Source organism: Erpetoichthys calabaricus, chromosome 4 (assembly GCF_900747795.2).
Source record: "Erpetoichthys calabaricus chromosome 4, fErpCal1.3, whole genome shotgun sequence".
NCBI classification, from domain to species: Eukaryota; Metazoa; Chordata; class Cladistia; order Polypteriformes; family Polypteridae; genus Erpetoichthys; species Erpetoichthys calabaricus.
In genome coordinates, this window is record NC_041397.2 from 120,083,455 (window position 1) to 120,107,967 (window position 24,513).

Sequence of the window (24,513 nt, forward strand, 5' to 3'; positions counted from 1 at the left end):
ACAAAACTCTCAAAAAATAACATCCTCTGTAAAATTTCTCAAGTGTAACCATGAACTGAAGACTACAGTAGTACTTTAAAGGACACAGAAGAAGACAGTATTGGCATTTTAGGGCAGAAACAACATATACACATAAGAATAGAATAATTAATAAAACATATTCTGAGAGTAGTAACTGAAATATTTAGGAGGGCTATATGGAGCAGATACCAAATCATTCTTAAACAAAATTTCATGGAGATACATATTATATTTTAGAGAGTGTTGAGTGTTGATGAAAAGCCTTACTTTAAATAAATAAGTTGTCCTGATACGATCCTCCACTATTGTTTAAAAAAACACCCCAAATTTTATTTATTCTCAGACATTCCATAAAAATGCTCAACATAAGGAGTATGATCAAACTGTTTTGTCTGAGTTTAGAGGTACATGTTGATCACCACATTTTGGTGTTCTTTTGTGTATGCTCCCACTCAACAACTGGTAATGTCTATACTATGCCACAGAATGTGCCTGAAAATTAATGTGAGAAATAAAAGTTTCCTAAAAGATGGTTAATGAAAACAGAAACACTTCCAGGAAAGACAAAGATCAAAATAAACAATCAAAAAATAAAATCGAACAGCTAGGACCAAAACATTTTTCAGTAGTCAAACAACAATATGAAGTTAACAGAGTTGCTCAAACCTAGCATTGGACCTGCTTACAAATCAAGCTAAGTACACTAACAGAACATTCAGCACGTTGTGTATCCTTCAAGGGAAGTTGTAACTATCACAAATTTATAGAGACACCCTTGTGATATCATTGGTGCAGTGAACATGGTCAAATGACACTTCTAGCCTGAATCACATAAACAAAGGAAAATAAAACATGAACGAAAAAATTTTGCAAAACTAGTTCAAAATGAAAACTATACTTCATAAATGGAACCCACATGCTAAAACAACACGAAACACTGAAAACCACCCATATACAAATCTTTGTAAAATAACAGTAACTTCTTTACATGCTTAAAGTCATTGTCTAAAGTGAATCTGCAGACATTAAGTAGAGCTGAGCCTCAAATAACTCCATTACAGAATTGGCAAATTTGGGCTGGAAAGAGCTAGTTAATTTCTAGTTAAAAATTAATCTTGGACTTGGTCTTGGAGTTGCTATTGTTTGAACTTTATCTTGACTTGGTCTCAACCTCTATGTAGACTTGGTCTTGACAGGTAGTTGGCTGGGACTTGCCTTGGACTCAGAAAAGGCAGACTTGACTACAGCACTACCTGACAGTTCAGCCACACACTCAGCCCATTTTTTATTCTTTTTCTAAGAGACATAAGACAGATAAAGCCTCTCTTTTGTTTGCGCTGTCCAAAAAACCCAGTTTTCTTCTTTCCTTGTACCCACATATATACATTGGACCACTGGCTGAAGGTTCATTGGTAATCAGCTGTCACACACACAGCAGCCAACATTAATGAAATAAAGGCAAAAGCAAACTGGCTCGTCAGAAACCATTATGCTTGAGTTGCTAGGGATGTCAAACTATGCAACTAGTGGTTATGCGTATGTGCAGAGACTGTCCATGACTTACTAAAATTATGTAAATGAAGACTATGGCTGAAAATTACTGGAGAGGTCATACATTGTGAAACTGGCTTTAGACTATAAATTATGATTGAACTTAAAATTGTACCACTTTAAAGATAGTTTGCAAATGTTTATGTTAGTATTTCACAGGAAAAATAATTTATTGTTTTTTATTTTATTTTTGTTTGCATCTTTACTTTTTGGTTGTATCTTCTTGATTAAATGAGCAACGTTCCCGGACACTTTGTAAGTACAGAGGTAGATTACATTTTGTTGTTTATAATATAGGCAATGTCAGTAATTCTATTAGCAAGTCAAGAGGCAGGGATTAAGCTAAATTCACTGCACTTTCTGTAGCACTACTTAACACAGGCTATAAACCAAACTCATTAGTAGGGTGACAGGAACCACTTCAATTGTGTTTGCTCCTGATTTGTCTTGTTTTTATGCTTAATGTATTTATTTCACATTCCACAAGTCAAGTCAACCATAATGTATTCATTATAAGTATGTGTCCTATAGGACCCAATTACACAATCAGCAGTTACATTTGAACAAAATAGCATATGAAAACCAGTTTATGTTTATTAGAATTCCTAAACTAAGTGATGTAGTTTTTTTCAGTAATGATCATGAAAAGTCTTCTGGATAAAAAAAGGCTTCTGTAAGAGCGCTTACCTTGGTGTGATTGTCACAGTGTTTCCTTTCATTGGAACAAAATCAGCAGACTCCTTTCCAATGATTGTTGCTGTATACACCAAAGCCTTTGAACTTGTGTTTTTCAGCAATACCTGTTAGGTTAAAAAAAGATAGATCTTCAGCTGTTATTACTTAAACATAAAATACTGCAAATGAGTCAATTACTACATGCATGAGGAAAAAAATATTTTCAGAAAATGTCACAACTTTATTAATTCCTTTTCTGAACCTGATTATGCCATCATTTGGGTAGCTAAAATCTATGCGGGGTAGAAACATCCTTGAACAGTGTACCATTCTGGCACAAATCATACGAGTTAATAACAGTTGTTAATTCACATGGCATGCATTTTTCTGGGATGTAGGAGTAAACAAAATCCAGGGAAACGCCACTTAGACATGGAGAGAATGTACAGACTCCATAATGACAATGAAAATGTAAATTTACTGGACAAATGAGATAGTAGAGCTAATCACTGCACCCTCATCCTGCTTATTTTCTTTTGCTGAATATGAATGATTCTGCTCAAATTCAGTTGACAATTCTTTACCCATTATTGTTCTGTAAATAGTGCGGGGTTTGAAGCACATGTTTAATTTTCTCTGAAAAGTGTAATTATCAGATAATATATAAAGGCCCAAAGAAACAAACATATAATAATTTTGATACAAAGCCTTAAAACAGAAAAAATCTTTTTACTCTAAAAATCTCAAAATATAAGATGATTTCTTTTGAACTACAAAAATACTATTAGTATTGCTACCTCAAAGCTCAAAGTTCCCAGGCTCAAGTCTTGTTTCAGTTACATTACTTATGTTGATATTGTTACTCTCTGGGTGTTCCAGTTTTCTTCCAACTCCAAAATGGTACGCAAATGGAGAACTTTCAATTGACGTGGTGTGTTTGTGCATGTGCATGTATGTACATGTATAATCTGAAAGCAACTGGCACCCCATTGACTGTTGGTTCCAGCCTTCAGTTGCTAGAAAGTAATGGACCATTATTATCTCTAAAATGTGCTTAGCTGTAGCAGGCAATTCCTACTCTGTGATTACCATAAATGCCCTCAGAAAACTAGAAAACTGGTGAAAATATTCAATCAATTACTTATCATGAAAACTATGATCTGCTCATAAATGATGAAAAATACTAAGGAGTGAAATCAGGAGAGGGAAAAGCGCAATTCAGTATTTCCATGAGTTATCTGATGGGATGAATTACTAGACACAGGAGAACTAAGGTCAGTTCCAAACAACTCCAGTTGTGCTCAAACGTAAATTGTAAATTGAATGTGAATGAGAGAAATGTCTTGTACAAGGTTATTTATTCTAAGTATACTTTTTAAGTCTAATTCATTTCCTAAATTCACAAACATAAGCACATTTCATTTACACTAATGCTTTATGCTTCCCTTCTGCAAACTTTCTTGTCTGGTTACTCCTAAATACAAAATGCTACAAATTAAACAATGTCATTGCTATTATGTCGCATTTGTTAGGTGTAATTGCTAAATTGCCATATGCAGCAAGCTATAACCTGACAGTGGTATTTTTAACAGATTCTTAAGATAACAGCCAGTTTATGGTTACGAGAAGACAGTATGAACTGCAGTTTTATAGTCTCTTATACAATCTACTGTATAATGGTATCTGGTTCTTTCTCTAATTAGTTTCTAAACTGGGGCTGCAGAGTGGTACACTGGATATCACTACTGTTCTTTTGCTGTTGTATGTGGATAGTGTCTAAAATAATAATAATAATAATAATAAATTTATTTATAATGCACTTTATATTTTAGCAATCTCAAAGTGCTACAGAGTAAAATAAAATAAGAAAATAAGAAAATCTATTTATACTTTAACAAAATGTCTTTCTGAAAAGATGAGTTTTTAGATTCCATTTAAAAACATCAGTCGACTGTAGGGCTCTCAGGTAGTCAGGGAGGGCATTCCACAGTCTCGGCGCCACAGATGAAAAAAGCCCTATCACCCATACTGCGAAGCTTGGTTCTAGGGACTTGGAGAGTGTTAGTGTGTACAGAGCGGAGGGTGCGTGAGGAGGTATGAGGGGTAAGGAGTTCCTGTAAGTAGAGAGGGGCATGTCCATAAATGCACTGATGGGTGAGGAGAACGACCTTGTACTCTATTCTGAATGGGACAGGGAGCCAATGAAGGGTTTTCAGGATTGGGGTGATATGATATAAAATCTTACTGTTCTTGTGTGGGTTTTCTCCAGGTTCTGCAGTTATCCTTCACATTCCAATGATGTGCTAACTAGTTTGATTATGAGTTTGCATTTCTTGCTCTAATCATATCTGTAGTACTAGGGTGTTGTACCGTGTTAGCCATTATGAATGTAGAGAAAAGCCAAGCAAAATGACACCTTTTATTGGCTAACTAGAAAGATTACAATATGCAAGCTTTCGAGGCAACTCAGGCCCCTTCTTCAGGCAAGATGCAAGACTAATTTACATCTTGCCTGAAGAAGGGGCCTGAGTTGCCTCGAAAGCTTGCATATTGTAATCTTTCTAGTTAGCCAATAAAAGGTGTCATTTTGCTTGGCTTTGCTCGAATCAGTTTCTTAACTGTGGCTGCGCCATGGTACATTTGTTAAGCCTAGAAGCATGGTTTCAGGTTCTCAGGACTGTGTGCAAATTCTCCCTGTTCAGCTGAGGGTTTTCTTCCAGTACTCCAGTATCCTTGCACATCCCAAAGTTTTTCAGGTTAAGTTGACTACGAGTGTAAGTTCATATCTGAGTACAGCCATCAGTGGGCTGGTCTCTTGTCCAAGGTGGGATCTTACCTTGCATCCGAGTTTGTAGATAGACTCTTGCACCCTATAATCCAGTGGCAGAATCAGTACTTTTGGAAAAGAAAATGAATGAATGATTTTCTTAACAGAAACTGATTCCCATATTTGTTCCCTTTTTAATTAGAGAATGATTTCTCTAAAGCTGTGGTCATAAATACTAATTATTTAAGAAACATGCTAGGTGAGTCATCCAAAGTGTTAAGTTCAGGTAAAACAGAAGAAAAATGAAGTAAGACAAACTTCTTATTTTTGATGAACAACCTTAATAGACTTAAATAGCCAACCCGCACATAATTATTTATTGATGGGTGAAGACTTCCTGACAGACACAGTTGTCCACATGGGGGGGGGTTTGAGGATACGACTGTGAGTGAATGAAAAGATGGAACTCTGGAGAGAGCAACATACAATTGTTCGTGACTGAAAACTGGTTTTGGCAGATACAGGCATATCTTTTTGAAAGTTTGGCCCTGTGCCTTATTAATTGTCATTGCAAAGGCTAATCTAACAGGAAATTGTCTGCGTGTAAAAGTAAAAGGCAAATTTGAATCTGATGGGATCAGGGATATCCAGGGAATAAGGACAGTTTGTGAGGTAGCAGCTGCGATAGTTTTACACTCCAGTACATTATGGTGAATACTGGTAACAGTCAGTCTACTGCCATTACAGAGATTTCTTGCTGGCATGAGGTTTCTGAGAAGCTTGACGACTGAACCTATTTTAATATTGAGTTTATGCGGAGGCATGCCAGTGGGAGTAAGACTGTTAAGAAATTCTTCGGGGAATGAAACTTGATCTGCGGGATCGTCTGTGACGATGGAGTCAACGCTGGTGAAAGTTACTTCGTTGGTAGGGATAAGTTTCAGTACTTGTTCATTAAGGTGCAGCGAGTCTTCGTTGGTGACGCTTAATATAGCTCACGTACTGAGTTGTTCCAGAGTCACAGTTGAGAAGTCGATGTCGCCATATAGTTGTTGAACGGGATCAGAAATAAAAGGAAAACAATGTGAAGGTGATGGACGTGGGAGGAGGGTTAGAGTTGGCGGGCGGGGCTCTGTCTTGTGTGCATGGACGCAGAAGGAGGGTTAGAGTTGGCAGGCGGGGTTGTGTTGTGCGTATCCCATGACACGGGAGGAGGGTTAGAGTTGGCGGGCGGGGCTCTGTCTTGTGTGCGTGCGTATCCCATGGTCAGGCGACTTGTTGGATTACTGTATATATAGAAAAGCAGCCGGAACCGAAAAGAGCAATGAAAAGTCAACATGGCTCAGAGGTGCATGTGGAATGTAGCAGAGATGAAAGCGACTGAGGCGGTGTTTGGTGAGGTGTTGCGTGCTGGCACATGAGCAGGCAGTGTGCATGCCTCGAGAGCGACAGTGGACTCGGGAGGAGGGTTAGAGTTGGCGGGCGGGGCTCTGTCATGCGTATCCCATGACGCGGAAGGAGAGTTAGAGTTGGCGGGCAGGGCTCTGTCATGCGTATCCCATGGTCTTAGAGTTGGTGGGCGGGGCTGTGTGAGTTGGTGGGCGTGGCTCTGTCATGCGTATCCCATGGTCTCTGTCTTGCGTGCCATGGTCGGCTGCTTAGTGAATTGTTGGTGGGCGTGGCTCTGTCTTGCGTGCGTCTTGCTTGCCATGGTCTTAGTGAATTATATATATAGATGCTTCGATATATATGAAAGACCATTTCATACTAGGTTATCTGATTTCATAGCTCTCCAGATGGTTTCAGGATGGAGTTAAACTTGAATTTGCTGCACAGCATAGTGTTAGCTATTGCTTGTTCAGTTATTGTAAAGTAATTTTATAAAGCTATAAATCTAATATATAAATTTTTTAAAATAGGTGAATTTCTTAGAGAAAAAAGCACAACTATGCATTCCTAACTTCTGGGCTGGTAACAAAAGTAGGCCATTTTATTAGACGGTCAGTTTAATGAAAAGGAACATAATAAACAGATTGGAAACTATTAACTACAGGAGAACCTGAAAGCAACTCCTACCTAAGATATTGTAATTATATACCACATTAACGCTCTTCTTTATTTCCTAGATTGTTCAGGTGCTTATTTATCCATTTAAGATTAATGTAAACATCTTATGTTAAAGTAACATACCTGTCTGATAGCTGAACAATGCAAACCTACAGAAAACTCAATTGTCTTCTTTGGAACATACTGGGGCAGTTTTTCATACAAATAAACACAGAGCATAACCATCATTACAGGGTTAGGATCTGAAATGTCCGTTGCCTGTAAAATTGTGAAACAAAATTAAAAGATTACCAAAATAAAAAGACCAATAAATGTACTAAAACAGAACAGCTTTAGATACTAGCAATGATTACAATCTTTTGTTATATTCTTATTTATAGAACAAGTATTTACAGTAAGATCAGTTTGATAGGAGCATGTAGATCTTCAGTCTAACCAACTGAGCCTCAGGAGTTGCATGGAAATATTTATTTATTTGGTGTAAAATAGTCAAATATGAGTAGCAGAAAGGGACCGACAGTTGAAGATTCTTCAGAGGCAGAATAGATAGTGAAACAGTAACTTACAAAGGCAACAGCAAATTATAATCATAAAAACAAGTTCAGAGGCCAATAGCACAAGAAAGAAAATAAAAGTAATAAATGGAAGTGCAAGATGCTGCAAACTGGAACTGAGAGACACTGTTTATTAGCTCTGATAAGCATAAACAGTTTGCCTAACATAGCTATTAATTAATGAATTCTTGTGTCCAATTAAAAAATGCAGCTGAAAAAGTTTGAATAACTATTATAACAGTCAGGGTTTTAAAAAAGGGTAAGTAAAAAAAAGAGTTAAGCACAAGGAGCTAATTTGATACAAGCTAAATCTCAGCATAAATTGTCCTACCACAATGAATCTTTTAAAGAAAAAGTATGTTTTTCAAGTTAAAGTTATTTCTTCACAATTATGGTATATATTAATAAAACTTGTGATATAAAAGGAAGCATTTTTTATACATTTTAAAATATACTATGCCCATTCTGGCCGTTTCAAATGAGTTTCATGGGGCCCAAGTCCAAACATGAAAACAAAAGCTTTAAAACTAATTTGTCTTCTGATTCTGTTGTGGCTTTGGGTCTGCCAGACCTGTTCCTCTCACAGTTTCCTCCATTTTCTAAGTTCCTTTTGATGGGGCAGGACACTGTACTCACTGACACCTTGGCTTTCTACACAGTTTCTATAAAGGAAAGACATATACTTTGAAGGTTTATAATAGTCTGTCTGTCTTCCTTTGCTAATTGCCTTTTCCTCATCATTGTAATAGCAATATACAGTGGAATTGTGTCCAAAAAACTCTTCAAAGAGTGTAGCAATACAGTTTGTTCCAAAACTGCTGTGGAAAGCATACCCCCGGACACAGACAGACAGACACCAGAATGTCCAAAACACTTCTTTTTATTTCCTTTACGCACCACAATGCCTTCCTCCAACACTCTTTTCCTCCTTTCTTTCTTTTCTCTTTCTCTTTCCGACCTCCTCTCCCCTCCTCACAAGCTTCGTCTCCTTCCTCCCAACTCTGGCTCAGCTTCTGGAGGGAGGCGGTCCCTTATATATTGACCCGGATTAGCTCCAGGTGCTCCCCTTGATGACACTTCCTGGTGTGGCGGAAGTGTCAAGAGAGTCCCCAGCAGCACTCCGGGGGCCTCTGGGAATTCTTCCGGCAGCACTTCCTGGTGTGGCAGAAGTGCTGCCATCCAGGACTTCACGACTGTCTGGGCGCCCCCTGGTGGTGACCACGTCCTCCGGTAGGGATGAGTGTCCCAGCTGTGGTCCAGTCGCCCATAAGCAGACCCGGGCGGCTGCCCCCTCGTGGCCCAGGGGAAGTATTGTCCATCACAGGGACCATCCAGGCGCCCCGGCTGGGTAGGGTCCCCATCTATCTGGGACACTGCTTTTACACATACAGAGGATTGTAAGTAATCAACAAAAGTCTGGATACATGTAGGAATTGTTTGTATCAGGTTTCAAGGCTTCATAAACTTCCATTGCTGCAGAGGAGCTCTAAATTGTTAAACCATTACTTGTTCCCTAAAAGGGACCTTTTTGTATAACTCTGAAAATGACACTATTTTTCAGTTCTTGGTAACCTCATCTCTGGCGGTTTGCTGTTTGCTGTTAAAGTTTGGTTCAACCAGTTATACCTTTATCATTGTCCTCTATTTCTGTTACAACATGTAATATTTAATATATACATATGAATACATATAATTGTAAATGAATAACTCTGACCTGAAAAATCCTAAACACATCCTTTAAATGTAATTATTCAAAATGCACAGTGGTAAATTTATTTATTGTTAATGTGAATAAAGTAGTTCTATCATACAACATAAGATATACAGAATTATAATAATATTAAACTTTTTTTTATGGGCCACTTTATAGTCTTTACTATGTCATTCTTTAGAGGCAAGGATAAAATATGCCCAAAGAAAAATACACCTTCTTAATTTTTAACTATCAAAACAATTCATAGTGCTGATTAGTGATGATTTGTAACTGTGTGTCAGAATTCATACTACAAAAACCAAAATTACATCATGTGATTTTAAGAGTTTTCTTTGGAACACTTCCAATGATCTACAACTGATTGAAGCACCAAGTGTGTCATCCAATAAAAGCATTTTGAAGAAAAAAAACATACCTGAACATCTATTTCAAGGTTGATGGCACGAAAAGCTTTTACTAGTAACAGAGCATTGTGTAAACACTGTTCTAAACTGGTAGGATTGGTATACATGTTCACAAGGTGAGTTGATATCTGTAATACAAAACAGTAAAATGTAGAAATTGCTTTTTAACTAATACAAGAATATAAAAAAATGTAATCTTGAATATTTTAAGGTTACAAAGGTACATTTAATTCAAAAACATGTAAAATGACTATTGATTATTTCATTTTTAAAGACAAACAGAAGAAAATAAAAATGGTTAATAATAAAAAAATGAAATTATACAAAACCTACTTCTAAGTAGTGAGCAATAAAGACATAAAAAAAGTCTTGGAACAATAAAGGCAATATCTGTGAATCATTTGTAAAGATTAGTTCATGCTTTTTGAATGTCACAATTTAATGTTATGTGTGTTGTTTGTTTGTCAGCAAACTTAAATAGCAAAATAATACAAAACACAATAAAAAGCAACATTCAAGTTTGTATAAATATTTGAATTTTGGTGAGTGGATTCTTTTAAGTATAAGGTAAAATTTCTAGTAATGTCAACATTCAATTTTTTTATTTAATTCTGGTCTGATGTATCCTGTAATACCTTAGTATTGTGCACTATATGACTTTTTGACAGATGAAAATTATAAACTTCTTTTATTCCCTGTCTTTCTATACAAGTCTGGCATAACTACAGTACCATTCATCTATAATATCGACCATGTTTTGATTAAAAATACCATTCCTTTAGTTGTCACTAAGAAACACAATGTTTTATTTCCCCAGACAATATCTTGAATTGCATTTCTTAACCCTACCTTGACAAATATAATTTATACTACATACACTGTTAAGACATTACTTGTTCTTTCTTTGCATTAATATATTCAGTCTTTGCAAACATATTGTAAGGCAATGCGTCACTTCCGAGAGCTTGTCATAGTCACCACTAGATTAACACAGAGCTGACCCACGTCTTGCAGGGTCTCCAGGCAAAGGAAAGAAAACAGAGAGACAGAGGGTCATTTTGGTATGATCTGTTGGTTCTGCTTATGCCAGCATGAAAATGCCTGGATCAGTAATTCCTGCATGAGTGCCAAGTATCCCTCAAAGAGTGTAGGAATCTGAGGAGATTCAATTTAACACTCGACTGCACTGGGACAAGTTCTCAGGTAAAACGTAATTGAAAACTTTAGAAGTTGATAATTACATAATGAGTACACATAAAGAATTCTTTAAATCTGAGTACAAACAGATTTCTTGAAAGAGACAGAAAAAACATAGTAATTTAAAAATTGTTAATATAAATACATTGTAGAACCCAACAATACCTGTCCATTAATGAAGTGAATGATAAAGATACCTAGAAGGCTGTGATTAGAGGTAATGACCTTTCTGCTGTCATCCCGAACAAAGAATCTCTACTGGATTTTTCAGGGAGTCTTGTATGGTTCGTGACAAACGCAACATTCAGATACTGTACATGGTTTGATAAATGTAGCTGGTACAGAGCAGCTTAGGGAATAAGGTGAATGACTGAGTCTGTAGTAGTGCCATCTCATCTAAGGTCATATATTCCACAGACACATCTGTAAAGCTATGAACTGCTAGCACACAGCTTGACTATTGCCGTACAGTTGCTGGTTGCCCGAATGAGTAGTAAGAGTGTTCTGGACATGTCCTGCAGTGAAGTCTTTCCAGGATGATTTCATGTATCATTTTCTGAAGACCTTTTCACAAATCTGGCAAAAGATAGTACACAGGGAATCTGTATCAATCTCAAAACCTCATCAGGGGAGACAGTTTTCTAGTGCTATGTCGAGTCTTCTCATGATGGCAATTTATAGTCCATAGTGGTCACCAACTGAGACAGAAGATGTCAAGATAAAGAAGAAAATCTTTTGTTCAATGTTAGTAGAATTTGCCTGTGATGTGGTATTATGCCAAAATAGCAGTAAATGCCATAAAGAATGAATTTCATTTGGTTATAATGAAGTAGGTTCTGAAAATCCCTTATGTGATGTAGAAAGAGAAACTAGATTGACTCCAAAGCAGTTCTCGACAAGAGTGGCAAAATGTTAACCGTTGATGGGGATATCATTGGGAGGTGATTGAAACAATTGGGTTAGGGTCTGTTTCTATGTCAATAATAATTGAGTGGTTAAGAAAGCAATAGCAACATGGCACAGATGGATGAGTTGAAAATCCCAAAAGCCCTGGATGATTTAACAATGCCTTTGTTAATACAGTATTTCAATAGTATTCAGAAGCCATTATGTGTAGAGTACAAGTCAAAGGAGGTTATGCTGAAAGGTTTAAAACACACTGGTGAGTCCTCATCTGTACTGTGTGCAGTTTTTGTCTCCAGGCTACAGAAAGGGCACAGCAATGCAAGAAAAGGTCCAGAGAAGCGCCACTAGGCTGATTCCACTGATACAGGGGATGAATTATGAGGCAAGATTAAAAGAGTTGAGCCTTTTCAGTTTAAATAAAATAAGATTAAGAGGAGACATGATTGACGTTTTTTAAAAATATAAAGGAAATTAGCACATTGGATCAAGACTGTTACTTTAAAATTAGTTCATCAAGAACATGGGGACACAGATGAAAATCTGTTATAGGTAAATTTTGCACAAAAAATTTGGATTTTTTTACACAGAGAAATACAAATACATTGAATATATTATCAAGTAATGTGGTAGACAATAGGACTTTGGGGACTTTCAAACACTAGACTTGATGTTATTTTGGAAGAATTAAGTGGATTGGACTGGTAAGCTTTGTTGGGCTGAATGGCCTATTCCCATCTACATTGTTCTAATGTGTGAAATGTGAGGGCAGAATTAGTTTGTGATGCTGACTTTTAAACTGGTGGACAACAAGGTGTGTCTTATCTAGAGAATGTTTGCACTACACACCCAACCCAGAAAAGCCTGTACCAGGGTGCTGAAAAAAATGGATTCAATTTTGGATGTAAATAGGCCACCTCTTTTTCTTTACACAGATGTTCATGTGCTCATTAGAGTTTGCCCATCTGGTCTCCGTATACTGTATTTTATGAAACTGCAGAACCAGGCCCAAGGCCAGGGAAGTCAACCTTGTACTTTGCTGCCCTCGAAATGTCACAGTCATCTCGCCTTAAAACCACACCTCACTCAATTTACTTGTTGGCTGTCACTTTGGCAACATTCGCATTGGTAACAAGGCATTAATTTTTATAAATGCCCAAGAGCATTTAGTTAATTTTAAACAATACAAATCTAGTGTAGATGTTGTGAAGGACAGCCGGGTCCCATGCCCGGCAGGGACGCCCCTACTGCATCTGTTCCGGGGGAGCCTCCATGGACAGCTCAATACCTCCCCCGGGACGCTTGGTGGCAGCCTCCCTGGCGGACGATGATTCCCCAACCGGATGCATGGCTCCATGGGAGATGGAGTCCTCCACAGCCTGGTTGGGGGCTCGGATGGCCGCCAGGGGGAGCTGTATGGACTTGGCAGCCCGGCTGGTCAATTCCTCAGCCCCACCCGGAAGTGCAATTAGGCCCAGGTGATCAAGCACCTGGAATACTTCTGGGTGGGGTATAAAAAAAGGCCAGCCACCACCATTCGAGAGAGCCAGAGTCAGGAGGAGGAGGACTAAGCCTGAGGAGGAGTGGTGGTGAAGAAGAGAAGAGAAGAGTAGAGTGTAGTGGTAATATTTAAGTGCTTGTGGGACTGTGTTGGGCCTGTGGGACACGGGGAAGGCGTGCCCCACGGCTGAAGAAAAATAAAGAAACTTTGTTTTACACGTGCCTCTGCCTCAGTCTGTGCCGGGTCGGGCGCTATATAGCGTCTATATTACAATGTTTAGACATGGTTTGATGTACTTGGTCAATATCAAATGGCTTCAAAAATCTAAATTTATTGTACTGTTGCTTAAAGCATGTTCTGCGTATACATAAAATTCATAAAGGTTTTCATTTTTAGGAGTAGATTTATGGGGCAAAGTTATTTTCAGTTTTATATATAAAATACATATATTTTGCAAAATATACAGCCTATTGCTTTCTATGGCTATCCTTTTCTAATTACTTTAAATTATCACATTTTAACTGAATATAAGACATTAAATTTATGAAACTTTAGTTGGACCATTGTTTTAGTTTATTATTTAATCAGTCTAGTGTAGTATTTAATGGCATCTGTGTAGAAATTATGTAAAATTCACTCCAGTTGACAAATTTTTTACAGAAGTTTTACAAAAAAATATTAATCTTGTAAAATTTGTAAAAAGAAAAAAAACGCTATAGTTGGGCTTAATTGCTGAAATAAAAAAATATTTTTCTTTTAATCCATTTTGATGGAATTCCCTCCATTTGACCATTTTAGTTTACTGGTTTAATGGGTTTCTAACCAACTTCATGCTTTCAAACAACTCATTAAACCAAAGATAATTCTACATTTTGGTCTCTTTCCAGCACATACACAAATATAAATCTTGACACCAGATGGTACTAAATTTTTTGTAAGGCAGAGGTTTACATTTTGAAAGAAGACCCCTCCAACAAAGAGTTAGCTACTGCACAGAGAAGACATATGGTCCCATATGCTATGATATCTTCTGGGAAATGCTGTGAGAATATGAGTCTCAGTTGTTGCTGCTAAATGCCATTTTTTGAGTCTGTAGTTGCAGTGTAAAAGTTGTGTGAATCACCCTTTGTCAATCCTGAGCAAAATCCTTACCAACATCATAATTTCTGAAGCATTTCTGAAGCTGTGGACAAGCATTTGACAAAAGAACAGGCATGGGGTGTTGATCAGAGTTTTAATCAATGCAACATCATAGAACAGTGCATGTAATGGCAGAGACAGATATATATCACCTTTGTTGATTGTGGAAAGCCTTTGGTAGTATTCACTATGACACTCTTTGATGCGTACTGAGAACCTGTGGTAAACCACAGCAAATAATTTTTCTCATCAAGGACTTGAAAATCAGCACAAAAAAACTGAGGGTCATGCCATTTAGCATTTCAAATTTCAAATAGAGTATCTAGTTATGAATGAAGAGCTTACCTACCTAAGCAGTACTGTCAGATATTATGGAGGGGTAGGCAATTACATGAAGAACAGACTGAACCAAGCCAGAAATGCCTACAAGATGCTACAGTAAATAATGGGTGGATATCAGCTTAGTACAGTATCAACACCAAGCTAAGGATTTACCAGAGCTGTGTTACATTCACACTTTCAGATGATGGAAGGAGACATTTCCAAACTGATAACATTCCACACCAATAACCTAAGAAGAATCCTTTCATATTTTCTGATCATAAACCATCTCAGATCAAGAGCTGTTGACCTGGTGTAAGCAATCATCAGAAGAAGATGGAGATGGATTGTACACATCATCAGAGGAGAACAAGACTTCATCACAAAACCAGCTCTCTACTGGACTTCAGAAGGCAAATGCAAGATAGGCAGGCCAAAGAATACCTGGAAATGAACTGTGAAAGAAGAACTGAAGACCATAAACCACAGCTGGGACACCATATAGAAACTTGCCCAAGACAGACAAAAGTGGAAGAATTTTGTTGCAGTCCCACATGCAAACTGGCAAAGTGTGAAACAGAAACAAAATGAAAATTATTACGCACTTTTTTAACACTATTTTATTAAGAATTCCATCCATCCATTATTCAAACCAATATATCCTAACTACAGGGTCACGGGGGTCTACTGGAGCCAATCCCAGCCAACACAGGGCACAAGGCAGGAAACAAACCATTGGACAGGGCACCAGCCCACCGCAGGGCAAGCACACACACACACACAGCAAGCACACACTAGGGACAATGCACCTAACCTGCATGTCTTTGGACTGTGGGAAGAAACCGGAGTACCCGGAGGAAACCCACGCAGACACAGGGAGAACATGCAAACTCAATGCAGGGCGGACCCGGGAAGTGAACCCGGGTCTCCTAACTGCGAGGTAGCAGCGCTACCCACCGTGCTGCCATTATTAAGAATTTCAAAAACAAATTTCATCACTTTTCTACATAGTCACCTTCATTTGTGATGCAATTTTCCCAGCGTTGTACCAATTTTTTAATGCTCAATTACTACTCCTCCCGCCTTCACCGTTTCCAACAAAAATATAAAAGTGCAGAAATTTTTTGAACGTCCCTCGTATTTCAATAAATTGTTTTTAGTCATAGTGCTAAACAGTTTCAAAATGTTGCATAATGTTCAAGCATGTAAGTAAGAATTTCACACACCTGACATTACTGCTACTACTATTACCAGTACTAGTACTATTACTACTACTACAACTACTACTGGAAGTATTGTATTTTTCAGTGGTTATGGAAATGCTTGAGAATTCCTCAAGAGGAGCTGGAAACAGCTGCTTGTGATAGTAAGATTCTGGGCTGCCATATGTGTGTTGCTACCATAAAACACACAAGAAAAAACAAATGCCGAATGGATATATATAAATTGTAAATGGTAAGATATGGAAAACCATAGTATGAAGTGTAATATTTTTAATAGTGAAGAGTCACTGTATTATCTATTGTTGGTGTATTTTAATTGAACTGTATAAATTAGCAATCTCCTGTTCCAATAAGTTTCAATTATGATTGGGGGGGGGGGGGGGTTATTAAGACAAATATCCATCCATCCATCCATTTTCCAACCCGCTGAATCCGAACACAGGGTCACGGGGGTCTGCTGGAGCCAATCCCAGCCAACACAGGGCACAAGGCAGGAACCAATCCCAGGCAGGGTGCCAACCCACCGCAGGACACACACAAACACACCCACACACCAAGCACACACTAGGGCCAATTTAGAATCGCCAATCCACCTAACCTGCATGTCTTTGGACTGTGGGAGGAAACCGGAGTGCCCGGAGGAAACCCACGCAGACACGGGGAGAACATGCAAACTCCACGCAGGGAGGACCCGGGAAGCGAACCCAGGTCCCCAGATCTCCCAACTGCGAGGCAGCAGCGCTACCCACTGCGCCACCGTGCCGCCCTAAGACAAATATAAGCATGATAAAACTATAAATGAACTCTATAGCATCCATCCATCCATCCTTCCATTTTCCAACCCGCTGAATCCGAACACAGGGTCACGGGGGTCTGCTGGAGCCAATCCCATCCAACACAGGGCACAAGGCAGGAACCAATCCCAGGCAGGGTGCCAACCCACCACAGGACACACACAAACTCAAGCACACGCTAGGGCCAATTTAGAATCGCCAATCCACCTAACCTGCATGTCTTTGGACTGTGGGAGGAAACCGGAGCGCCCGGAGGAAACCCACGCAGACACAGGGAGAACATGCAAACTCCACGCAGGGAGGACCCAGGAAGTGAGCCCAGGTCCCCAGGTCTCCCAATTGCGAGTCAGCAGCACTACCCACTGCGCCACCGTGCCGCCCAACTCTATAGCAGTACATTGAAAATAAGAAGGGTTAACACAACAGAGTCAATGTTATTAAGACAGGTGTGAAAGTTGTCATACTGTATGCAGACATATAATGGAAATATTAATGAGACCATTTTGAAGGGAACCTCCAGGAAAGGATTTAGAGGTGACAAATCAGTTTATGTGTTTGCCTACAGGTTGGGAGGATGATGACTTGGCAGAATTCCTCTGATCCTGCCTTTGGTCCTCTGCCCTTCCAGTTATCATTGCAACACAGCCCCAAAGATCCAACAAATGTACATCAATTGAGAATAACTTCTGAAGGTGGCATGGTGTTGTGACCAGACAAAGGAATCCTTTTTGTTGTTTTTTTCACCATCAGACAGCAATGAACAGATACTTTAGTGTAGATCCCCAACACTTCTCACTCCTTCTTTTGTTCTCTCTTTTACAAGATGTAATTCAGATAATAAAACATACATTTTTTAGTCAATCTAAAATGCAATTGAGACAGAATATTCTAACAGCTTTAAGGACAGATGTAAGAAACAAATTCCAAGAAGCAAGAGCCATTATGCTTACAGTGCTCAGGTGTCTGGCATATTCATATGTGGCAAGAATTACTAAGTAGCCTAAGGTGCTGGAATGAGCTTTGTAAGTAAGTAGATGTAGCCAGTATTAATGTAAAAAAAACCTCATATACCAGGTTAAGAATGACTTCATTCAGTGCACACTGTGAAATAAGTGTCACTGCAGCAAAGACTTTTTGAACAATTCGTAACATATAATCTTTAGGAATGCCAATGTATACTACGGCACTGTAGCTCTCTTGGGCAAGCTGGATTTTAATTTGTACCCTGAATAGAAGTAAGAGTAATTTTCCTACTGTTCATGCAAAAGGTTTGCAAAAAGGCGTGCAAAGGTTTGTTGTTTTTTATTATCCTCACCTCAGAGCAGCTGATGGAACAGTCCTTACGGATGACACTGCAGTTGTGACCCACTGGGCTGGCTGCTTTGAGCAGCTGTTTAAAGCTGATCCTCCTGCTAGGACGGTGGATATCTCTGGGTCTATGGTTCTTGAGGCTGATCCTCCAATTAGCTGTGAACCACCCAGTCTCACTGAGATTGCACAAGTGGCAAACCAGCTGAGGAGAGGGAAGGGTGCAGGGATCTGTGGTATCCAGGGTGAACTTCTCCAGGCTGGTGGTAAGGCTGTCCTCCTGGCATTGCATGCAATCTTTGCTTCCATTTAGGAGACTGGCGTCATCTAAACCGACTAGAAAACTTGACTTGTCATCCAAATCTGGAAAGGGTAGGGTGATTGCCTGAATTACGGCAACTATAGGGGGATAACACTGCTCTCGGTGCCTGGTAAGGTCCCCGTTAGGGTCATCCTCAATAGGATCAGTGATCACTTGCTCACCTACCAGTGACAAGAGCAGTCTGGTTTTACTCCTAAGAAGTTTACCATCGACCACTTCCTGGCACTGAGGGTTCTCTTTGGAGCGCAAACGCAAATATCGGTTTCTTTGCAGCTTTTGTCGATTTTCGACTCCGTTGATCAAGCTGCCCTGTGGGACATTCTTTGAAGGATCCCATCAAAGTTGCTGAATATCATGGTTGGCCTGTACACTGGTACTGTGAGTGCTGTGCAGAGTGGAGGCAGAACCTCTCTTCTTTCCCAGTTGATTCTGGAGTTTGCCAGGGTTGTGTACTTGCTCCTACTCTGTTCAATGCTTGTATGGACTTGATGCTGGGCAAGGTTGTGGGGTTCAGTAGCTGTGGGGCATCTGTTGGCAAAGAAAGATTCACTGATGTTGGCTTTGCTGACAATGCTGTGATCCTTGCAGAGTCAATGGAGGCTCTAAGCAAGGAGTCCGAGTGTCTCTGCTTGCAAGTGTCCTGGATAAAAACCAAGATCCAGCCGTTTAATGAGGCGTCATGAGGTCACTTAAAAGGGGTGTGTGGTGCTCCCGATATCTATGCAAAAGGACGAAGGTCCAAGTCTTTAGAGTCCTGGTGTTTCCTGTCTTGCTATATGGTTGTGAGACAAGGACGCTATCCAGTGCCCTGAGATGAAGACTGGACTCCTTTGGTACTGTGTCTCTCCAGAAAATCCTTGGGTACCGTTTGTTTGACTTTGTGTCAAATGAGCGGTTGCTCATAGAGTCCTGAATGAAGCACTTTACCTGAATTGTGAGGCACTACGGCCATGTGGTGCATTTCCCAGAGGGTGATCCAGCTCGTAAGATCCTCATTGTTGGGGACCCATGTGGCTTGACCAGGCCAAGGGGTCGCCCACGTAACACCTGGCTGCGGCAGATAGAGGGTCATTTCCGGAGGCTGGGACTGGACCGCGTGTCAGCCTGGGGAGTTGCCAACCAGGATCCCGAGTTGTTTCATCATGTAGTGGGTGCGGCAACGCACTGTACCAGTGCATGCTCCCCAACTTGAACTTGATTGTTCCTATTCCAAAGCAGGCAGGTGCTTTTTCACCTAATGACTACAGACCAGTGGCACTTACATCTCACATCATGAAGACCTTTGAGAGGCTGGTCCTGGACTATACGAGTCCTCAAGTAGTAGACCACATGGACCAACTGCAAAGAATGGAGTGGAGGATGCAATTATATGTCTGTTTTGCAAGCCTTATTCTCACCTGGACAAAGCTGTCAGTACTGTAAGGATTATGTTTTTTAATTTCTCCAGCACCTTCAATACCATCCTGCCATTTCTGTTATGGGGTAAACTTGGAGATACCAGGTGGATGAGCCTATGGCGTCCTGGATAATGGACTATCTGTCAGGCAGACCACAGTTTGTAAGATTCAAGGATTGTGTTTCTGATATGTATGTGAGCAACATTAGGGCATCCCAGGGAACAATTGTGTCTTGTTTTCTCTTTACTTAGTACACACCAGATGATAAATATAACACAAGGTCATGTCATTTGCTGAAATTCTCAGATGATTCCGCACTTATGGGATGTATTGATAAGGTGAATGAGACAGAGTCGGGGGAGAACTTTGTTTCTTGACACAAACAGAATTGTCTGCAATTTAACATCAGCAAAGGAACCAAGGAACTAGTTACTAACTTTCACAACACCAACAAGGCTCTATGTCCAGTTACAGTTCAGGGAGTGGATGTAGATAGGTGCACTCCCACTAGTACTTGGGGTCCATATTAATGACAAGTTGGATTAGCCTCATAACACAAAAGAACTATATAAGAAAAGGCAGAGCAGGCTTTTTTATTTTTAGGAAATTGCGTTCATTTAATGTTGGAAGTGACATCCTCCACAAGCACACACTGGACCTCTTTGAAGTAATATCAAAGGAAAGAACCAAAACAAAACTGAGTGCCATTATGAATAAACAATGCTGTACATCTCCTCTCTAACATACTAACACTAATTAGTTTCAGCCAACAAATTATTCAGTATAAGTGTGTCAAGAAACACCACCAGATTTTATTTCGTTTTTTAATGTTCTTTCTTTTTAATAACCCTGAGGTGTTTTCAGACCATAGTGTGTGTGTATATGAGATTATTTATATAAAGAGCTTTTGTAAAAAATCACTGAGCACTGATCCATTACTGTAATGTGCACTGATGTGACAAACATATTACCTATTTAAAATAATGAATATGATGTACAGACTGCATTTTAGTTACCGTTTAAGAGGGCCAAATCTATGAATATGCACTGAAAAACATTTTTGGGTTTTCTTCACTTTATATCAGCTGCCTGTTGTTATTTGTCTGGGAACCGACTGATAGGTCAACAGTATCATAGCCAAGCTTAATTCCATTACGTCTGCCATGCTAAAAGCCATTAACAAACTGACGAGGTGCTGCATCCAGTTTTATTATGGTGTGGGTGTACATATAAGAAAACAATTCCAGCACAAAAAGGGAATAGGTTAATAAATAAATAAATGCACACTTTGTTCTCAACACACGGAATATAAAACAAGAAAATTCAAGAAAGAAAAGCACTGACTTGGCAGTTACAGTCATAGTGAGGCATTACGCAGACATATTGCTGTTGGTATAAAGGAGCCCCAATAGCCTGTACTATTCATTGTAATAGCAATGTGGAGCACAGCAGAGGTACTCTTTAATACAGGAGGCGGGGTTTTGACACATCAGAAGGAAGCTGCCCTACCAGCCAATGAAGTTCTGCAGCATCATTAGATAGATAGATAGATAGATAGATAGATAGATAGATAGATAGATAGATAGATAGATAGATAGATAGATAGATAGATAGATAGATAGATAGATAGATAGATAGATAGATAGATAGATAGATAGTATCATGTATATATGAGGTTATTAACACTCTCCATAGTTGGATGTTTCAGTGTCATGTTGCAGGTGCGTTCATGTATGCATATTCACAAGGTGATTGTGATTTATAAACAGTAAATTGCATGGAAAAGTGCATACGCCAGGTTTTATAACTCTGAAATATTTTTATGTACGCATTTTTCTGTTTATTTAACGTGCATATTTTCATGTGCAAATCCACGCAAAGATTTATAAATGACTCCCCCAGGTGATCCACCCATTTCACACACAGGTCAACAAATTGGGTGGAAAGGTAATACTATGCATCTATGCAAAGTTAGTCATATACAGCAATCCCTCGCTATATCGCGCTTCGCCTTTCGCGGCTTCACTCCATCGCGGATTTTATATGTAAGCATATTTAAATATATATCGCGGATTTTTCGCTGCTTCGCGGGTTTCTGCGGACAATGGGTCTTTTAATTTCTGGTACATGCTTCCTCAGTTGGTTTGCCCAGTTGATTTCATACAAGGGACGCTATTGGCAGATGGCTGAGAAGCTACCCAACTTACTTTTCTTTCTCTCTCTCTTGCGCTGACTATCTGTGATCCTGACGTAGGGGGTGTGAGCAGGGGGGCTGTTCGCACACCTAGACGATACGGACGCTCGTCTAAAAATGCTGAAAGATTATCTTCACGTTGCTACCTTCTGTGTGCAGCTTTTAAGTATGCTGCACGGTGCTTCGCATACTTAAAAGCTCAAAGGGCACGTATTGATTTTTTTTATCTGTCTCTCTCTCTCTATCTCTCTCTCTCTCTCTCTCTCTCTCTCTCTCTCTCTCTCTCTCTGCTCCTGACGGAGGGGGTGTGAGCTGCCGTCTTCAACAGCTTTGTGCCGCGGTGCTTCGCATACTTAAAAGCAAACAGCCCTATTGATTCGTTTGCTCCTTTGAAGAGGAAGATATGTTTGCATTCTTTTAATTGTGAGACTGAACTGTCATCTCTGTCTTGTCATGGAGCACAGTTTAAACTTTTGAAAAAGAGACAAATGTTTGTTTGCAGTGTTTGAATAACGTTCCTGTCTCTCTACAACCTCCTGTGTTTCTGCGCAAATCTGTGACCCAAGCATGACAATATAAAAATAACCATATAAACATATGGTTTCTACTTCGCGGATTTTCTTATTTCGCGGGTGGCTCTGGAACGCAACCCCCGCGATGGAGGAGGGATTACTGTACTGTATTTACAAAAAGAAGAAATATTGTTTAAATCTCACAATTTAGATTGTTTTCTTTTTAGCACATTTTTGAAAGGTTTTCAGTTTTTTCTTTTGATTTGGTAAGATTTGTATAAAGTTTAGTAAATCAGCTGAAAAAATTCCTACTTTTAATATATCATAAGTTTAGAATCTGGGACAATAAAATGTGAAAACAGTTAAGGGGGCTGAAAACACTTTTAAATGGCATTGCATTATTTTTGCCACATATAAATATTTTTCCAAAGATTAAGGACTTTAGGTTATATGGGGGACATGAGGCATCATATGATATGCAGAATAAGGCCTTTTGAATTGTAAATGTTTCTCTTTTTTCTAGAGATATACTAGTAAACAACATCACAGCTAAAGCCCTAAAAATTGCTAGAAATTCTAGTTACAGAGGGAAAAGGTGAGGAAAGGTATGTATATGCAATTGTATCACTTATTTGGCAAATATTATAAATAATATTTGATAAAAATAACGAAAAGAGGTTATCCAGAGATAAACTAGTAAACAACATCACAGCTAAAGCCCTAAAAATTGCTAGAAATTCTAGTTAATGAGGGAAAAGTGAGGAAAGGTATGCATATGCAATTATATCACTTATTTGGCAAATATTATAAATAATATTTTATAAAAATAATAAAAAGAGGTTAGCTACCATACCTTGTTGTTGCTGTTTATTTGACGGTATGGTTTAAGAGAGTGCTGTTTTTTGGCACGCAACAATCTCACCTTGACAGAAAAAACCTGAGCCTCAGACAAGAAACATTTGTCTAGCACCTGTAATAGCAGAGGCTCTAGTTTGATATCATTGATGTGGTTCCTTCACAGCTGGTTGTTCTAAGTAAAACCAACATTAAAAGCCAAACTAAGTGATATTTTCTTTAATGTTTTTTTGTCTTTTCACTGCCTTTTTCACTGCTGTATGGGTGTTTTTGGGCTAGCATTAGACTCACGATAAAATAACCTATTTTTGTGGGAATTTGTGTCCCTTGCAAAATACAGTATAACACAATTATAAACTTTTTTTTTTCAAATCAACAAAACACATGTAGACAGGACTGAAAATTATCCCGACCATTGAAAAATATCTGTAAATGTAACAAGTTGGTGTAATGTTCCACTGCCAAGATTAAATATTGTTCCTCCTGGATCTGAGGTTCAGTTGTTGGACAGAGGTACAATGCCTGGGCATAGGATTTTACAAGGAGGCTACAAGGAGTATGACCCCTCAGTAAATGGACCACAAAAAATGAGGGCCACCACATTCTAAGACACTGTACTCAACTCCCTTGCACAATAAAGAGGTTTAGTAAACAAAACACCTCAAAACATTAAGGGCTTTCAGCATTTCTAGTAAAATTTCATCCACCCTAACAGTCTGGCCATTATGGGACTTTTCACTCATCACAGTGACCTCAGCCACACAGATGGACCAAACCTTATCCAATGTTTCAAATGTTGCCTCATCTTCTGAGAATGTAGACACCAGGTTATGAGTCAGGCAAAGTGTCCTTTTCACGTCTTGACATTTTAATCACCTAATGGCAAAATCCTGGGCCTCAACCTGCCTACTCTTCCTGAATTGTTGAATGGATTGCCATTCATGTCCTGGGGTTGCTGTCATGACAGGCACTAACAACTTTTTGGCAAAAGCAACTTATAGTTACTGCCATTATAGAGGTCTTGAACACAATCCATTTAGACTCTATGTCTCTGGTCTCCCCCATAATGCAGAGAAATCTCTTCTGGAGATGA

General features: G+C 39.1%; 1 protein-coding gene across 1 annotated transcript in view; it reads right to left on the reverse strand.

Annotated features, from left to right (window-relative positions):
• The window catches only part of LOC114651130 (cilia- and flagella-associated protein 47-like), a 622,279-nt gene that overhangs the window by 387,946 nt on the left and 209,820 nt on the right, over positions 1-24,513 (reverse strand). The window contains 3 exon segments of the mRNA XM_051927333.1: positions 2,260-2,372; positions 7,205-7,339; positions 9,765-9,881. Of these exon segments, the coding sequence (XP_051783293.1) occupies positions 2,260-2,372; positions 7,205-7,339; positions 9,765-9,881 (365 nt within the window).